Genomic DNA, 5359 nt, shown 5'->3' with positions numbered 1-5359 from the left:
TGATCCTTAAGTATATCGGTAGTACTGGCTCATACCGAATCCGTCTGAAAATTAAAGGCGGTAATTGGTTCCTAACCGTAAAGTTCATTCAAGGCGTGACTAATAGTGACTCTCGCATAATTAAGCACCTCAGAGTAGTAATTTTGGAGGTTTTCGATTTTATTATAACGAGGAAGAGGTGAGAGGGGAATACTCACATATGTTTCTTAGGGCAAATTTGAAATTCGATGTTTTATTCCTATCGGCAGGTATTCCAAGGACTATGGATATGGATTACCGTACTACTGTTGTCGCATCGGCCATTAGGTTCTATACCATAGTGGTCCCAGCTACCGTCTCTGTGCAGACCGCCGGAGAAATTGGCACTGCATCAATGAGTGCGCCCAAGGCGGTGTTCGTGGCAGGTAGCGACGGCGCGTACGGATACGGGGGCGAAAGGACGCTGCGGGTCGACGATATGCGCTTGAACGAGTTCCCTCACATGCAAGGGAGCGTATACTTGGACCACGCAGGCGCAACGATGTACTCGAAGACACAGCTAGACGCAGCGTTCCAGGAGCTCCAAAGCGGATTGTTCGCCAACCCGCACAGCTCAATAGGTGACGTCCAGGTGGAGTCGACAAATGTCAAGATTGACAGCGTACGACGCCAAGTGTTAGCATTTTTCTCGGCGAGTGAGGAGGAGTACTCGCTGATCTTCACGTCGGGAGCGACTGCGGCGCTGAAGCTGGTTGGAGAGAGCTTCCCATGGACCAAGGAGAGCGTGTTTGCTTATTCCATGGATTCACACACGAGTGTGCTTGGGATTCGAGGTTATGCAGCAGCCAAAGGGTCGTCGATAAATTGCGTCGGGCTGAGCCAGCTTGAAGAAATGGAAAAAGACATTGCCGTGCGCAAGCAAGCCTCCGTTGGATCTACGTGCTATACTACAGAGACCAGTTCCATGAGTTTATTTGCCTTTCCCGCGGAGTGCAATTTTAGTGGGGTGCGGCATTCACTTGATCTTGTGGACCAAATACATGCTGGTCGTTGGAGCAATGCTCCAACCAAAAGCATTCCAATGACGAATTGGCTCGTGCTGGTTGATGCGGCCAAGTACGTGGCGACTCATCGACTTAATCTCTCAACGTATCACCCGGACTTCGTTGTACTTTCATTCTACAAGATTTTTGGTTATCCGACTGGGTTGGGCGCCTTAATCGTCCGAAAGGATGTGCTGTCACTGTTGAAAAGGGAATACCAAGGCGGGAACACAGTTCAGAGCATCTTGGCAGGTCGAAACTACACCGTACCGCGAAGACTCGACGGCAGCGGCGATGTAAGTGCACGTTTTGCTGATGGCACGCAGTCCTTCCTGTCGATACTTGCTCTACGTCACGGGATTGAACAAATAGAAAGGCTTGGCATGGCAAGTATTTCAGGTCACACAGCAGCACTACGGGCGCTGCTTGTTGGCAAGCTCATTGGCTTAAAGCACTGGAATGGACGCCCGGTGTGCGAGATTTACGGCAAGACGAATTCAGAACAACAGGGACCGATCGTCGCGTGCAACTACCTTCGCGCAGACGGTAGCTACGTCGGATACAGCGAAGTCTATAAGCTCACGGAAATTCACAATATTCACCTGCGGACAGGCTGCTTCTGCAATCCAGGAGCGTGTCAGCATTACCTCGGCTTGAAAGAGTCCGACTTGGTGTCGAATATTGCTGCAGGTCATGTGTGCGGAGATGGCATTGACGTGGTAAATGGTCTGCCCACTGGTGCTGTTCGCTTGTCTCTAGGATATATGACGACGTTTGAGGATATCGAAGCGTTTATGGCGTTCACGTCCAAGTACTTCGTGTGCAGGACGGCGCCAACAGAGGTGACCCCTAGTATGGTGTCGTCATCGTTAATCTCCTCAGTACCTGCATCCAAAGGCGTTCATCTCTGCAAGCTCACATTATTCCCAATCAAATCTTGCTCCGGTATGGTCGTCAACGCGTGGCCTGTTGGGTCGAGGGGTCTGCTATTTGATCGAGAATTCGCGATCGTGGATGTGTTCACGGGCAATGCTTTGACGTTGAAGACATTGCCAGAGCTGTGTTTCTTGCACCCCATCATCGACCTCGGACGCGAGACACTGACGATTTCGTATCGCAAACCCGACGGCTTGGAGTCCGAACGAACAATAACGATGCCGTCAACTTCCGAATCTCCTCCATCATTGTCGTTTACAATCGCCATGCATGCTAATATCTCCACGGCTAAACACCAAGATGAAGATAGTCTCAGCAGGCTGCGTGTTTGCACGGATAACTGTCAGGGGCGCGACGTCGGTACCGACGTCTCTCGATGGCTCAGCTTGTGCCTTGGTCGGCAATGCGCACTCGTGCGAGTGTCCATCAATCACCTTCGCGCGTCTCAAGCGAATCGACCTAAGATACATACCACCGCAAAGAAGCACCCTGAGGTCCAGGGTCCCGAAGCTTTGATTAGTGATGGCGCCCGTCCTGCGTCCATCGGGTTTGCTAACCAGGCCCAGTACCTGCTCATATCTCGCCAGAGCATCGCACACTTCAACGCGGTGCTCGGGTCTGTCGATAGTTCCATGAGCATCAATGAGGACGCGTTCCGTGCAAATCTGATCGTGGATGGATGCACCGAGTCCTTTGAGGAGGACAAATGGATGCACTTGCGTATTGGCAGCACCGACTTCGACGTCTCAGGCCCATGCCGCCGCTGTAGTGTCATCAACTTGGACCCGCACACAGGCGCGTTCCGCCGACAGCCTCTCCAGGTGTTATCCAGTTTCCGACGACAACTCAGCAGCATCTTCTTCGGCCAATTCCTCACTGGGACACCGCCAGCTGCTGGTGAGACCGTGTGGCTCCGTATCGGCGACCAAGTTGAAAAAAATTGCATAGGATAACGAAAGTTACATTAGATCGCCACAGTACGTGACGGCGAGTACTAAGTAGTAATATGGGGGTAGCCGGCAAATCTTTACAAAGCCGGAATGGACAATCAAGGCTTGCTATTATTTTACTTCAGTAAGTAGTAAAAAAATTTTTTGGCCAACCCTCTGACTATTTATTACAGTGGTCACGGTAATTACTCTAAGTTGATAAATAATCTCATACACTAAATATTCTCACTCAAGTTTTGTTGAGAATAATTCACGTGAACAAACTTTCTCAGAGTTCATTATTAATCTCAGTTGTGGATGATATCTTGTACTCACTATCAGGCTTGCTTATGGTGCAGTGGTCAATGATCGCCCTAGCCAATCGCTGCATTGTGAGTTCAAGCCAGTGCATCGGGTGTCAATCGACGCAAACTCACTTTGCACTTCACATACACCTCAACCTACCAACTCTCGCAACATGAGACATGTCTGACGCTTCACTGATGCCTTCCCAACGCTCGAGGAGCAAGTTCTCCCCGAAGCTATTGTCAATTACGCCCCAATTTGCCGAAGCGGGACGATTCGGAGAAAGGCGCGAAGCGAACGGCAAATCGACGCTGCCTTGTTAGAGGTCAAAATTAAGAAAACATTTTTTATTATCCAATAAGATACCAGATACACGTTGAAGTTAAAGTGACAGCGCATCTCGCACTGAAGACTCCGCGCACTTGTCATGAATGAAGATGGCGAGTCAGAGGATTATTCTATATTAGCGCCAAAACGCATTCTGTATGATAGGCTACACGATTGGGTGCCCGCGGAAATTTCGAATAGAACGCACAATATTAATTTAGTAATACGATCACGTTTTGATGCAGATATTAATTTTCCACAGTCGTAGCACAAGTTATTTATTTGCAGATTTCCGATCTACCATGGAGGTATCTATTCTCATTGGACGAAGAAACCCATACAAATTGTAATTTGAGGAACCCTGGTCGGTGGTGATGAGACGCCCGCTTGTTTAGAGGATGGCGTAAACAACAGCCGACATGAGCAGGGGCTAATGGTAACCAAATATCATATGATATTTTTGATAGTAGTAGTACTATTTTTGATATTAAATATTAATAGTAACTCATTTTTGCAAAAGTTAACATAATATTTTAATATTAACTCGGAGAGCTGAAAAATATTAGATACTACATGATATTTTATGATATTTTCCCACTTAAGTACGTTTCTTGCCACCTTACCCGTGGACCGAGCGGAGCCAAATAACTTTTTCGATCAGGTTCTAGAAAAGCAGTAGGCTTTAAGACTGACGTGACATGACTGCCTGCCTGATATGGATGAATCCTGTGGCGAAGGACAAGGATAAGAACTCGAGAAGGTGCAACAAGTTTCTCGAGAAGAAGAACATTTCAAACGTTTGAACAGTTTGAATGTTTGAACGTAGCAGTAGTTTAAACAGAGAGCGCCTTGCCGCTCATCCATAATTTAATTCACTTTCAATTCTTCCAACTCAAGCTCAAGTCGACCCACACAAGCGACCCTCTGCCAGCCAAGGCCGCTACACAAGTCCAAGTCGACTCAAGCCCGATCCGCGTGCCCTCTGCTAGCCAAGGCGCGTCATTTTGATATATCAAATTTGGAACGGATCAATCATTCAAGACCTTCCAAGATGGTGCGACAGTCTCACGACAAGAACGACTACGTCACCTACACTATCGTCACGAGCCCAGCGACTGAGCACGCTCCGGCCGACACCGCGAAGATCAACATCCCCAAGTTCTACGGCGGCAATGCCAAGGACTGGCTGCGATGGAGCATGCGCTTTAAGAGTCTAGCCCAGCAGAAAGAATGGAACGTCGAACAAGCCGCACTACAACTTCTCCTACTACTTGACGGTGAGATGAAGAACGATGTCGAAGATGCTGCGAGACAGGCGGCGCAGGAAGGATTCTCATTTTCCCAATTTTACGAGAATATCGGCCAGCAACTAGTCCCTCTCGACTACAGCGAGACCCTCGACGAAGAACTTTGGAACCTAACCAAGCGCTCGAACGAGTCAGTACAGCAAGTCTACAGACGGCTCAAGGAACTCGTGCGTATGTTCGCTGAATTACCAGTGAACGCTGAAAGTCTCCCCGAGGTACAGCAGTGCCGCTTCCTGAAGCGTGCCATGCCTCACGCGTGGCAAGACAAACTTGCCGCGTCTGGAATCGTCCACGAAAGAATGAGTGAGTTACTTCAGTACTTCGAGCGCATTGAAATGCGCGAGAAGTCCATCTCGAAGGACAAAAACAGCAATCAGCAGCAGAAGCCTTCTCGCTACTCCCAACCGAGCAAGTCTACCCACTTGGAGCGACACAAGAGCGGTAATGACAAGAACAAGCACGGGAACTCTGCTGCACCAACACAGAAAGGACAGGGTAAATGGTGCTCACACCATCAGACCTCATCCCACAA

At 48.9% G+C, this 5359-nt stretch overlaps 1 protein-coding gene across 1 annotated transcript; it reads left to right on the top strand.

Annotated features, from left to right (window-relative positions):
* Positions 1–373: 373 nt before the first annotated feature.
* PITG_04515 (molybdenum cofactor sulfurase, putative) lies at positions 374–2911 on the top strand (the record flags this gene model as incomplete). Its single annotated transcript, XM_002905247.1, has 5 exons — positions 374–847; positions 935–1006; positions 1097–1874; positions 1920–2377; positions 2519–2911. The coding sequence occupies 5 exons, from the start codon at positions 374–376 to the stop codon at positions 2909–2911; spliced, it is 2175 nt and encodes a 724-aa protein (XP_002905293.1).
* Between the last annotated feature and the right edge of the window lie 2448 nt (positions 2912–5359).

The sequence above is a fragment of the Phytophthora infestans genome, genomic scaffold, assembly GCF_000142945.1.
Source record: "Phytophthora infestans T30-4 supercont1.6 genomic scaffold, whole genome shotgun sequence".
Taxonomy (NCBI): domain Eukaryota; phylum Oomycota; class Peronosporomycetes; order Peronosporales; family Peronosporaceae; genus Phytophthora; species Phytophthora infestans.
Note: the sequence above shows the minus strand (reverse complement) of the source record. Positions and strands in the feature narration are given on the sequence as shown.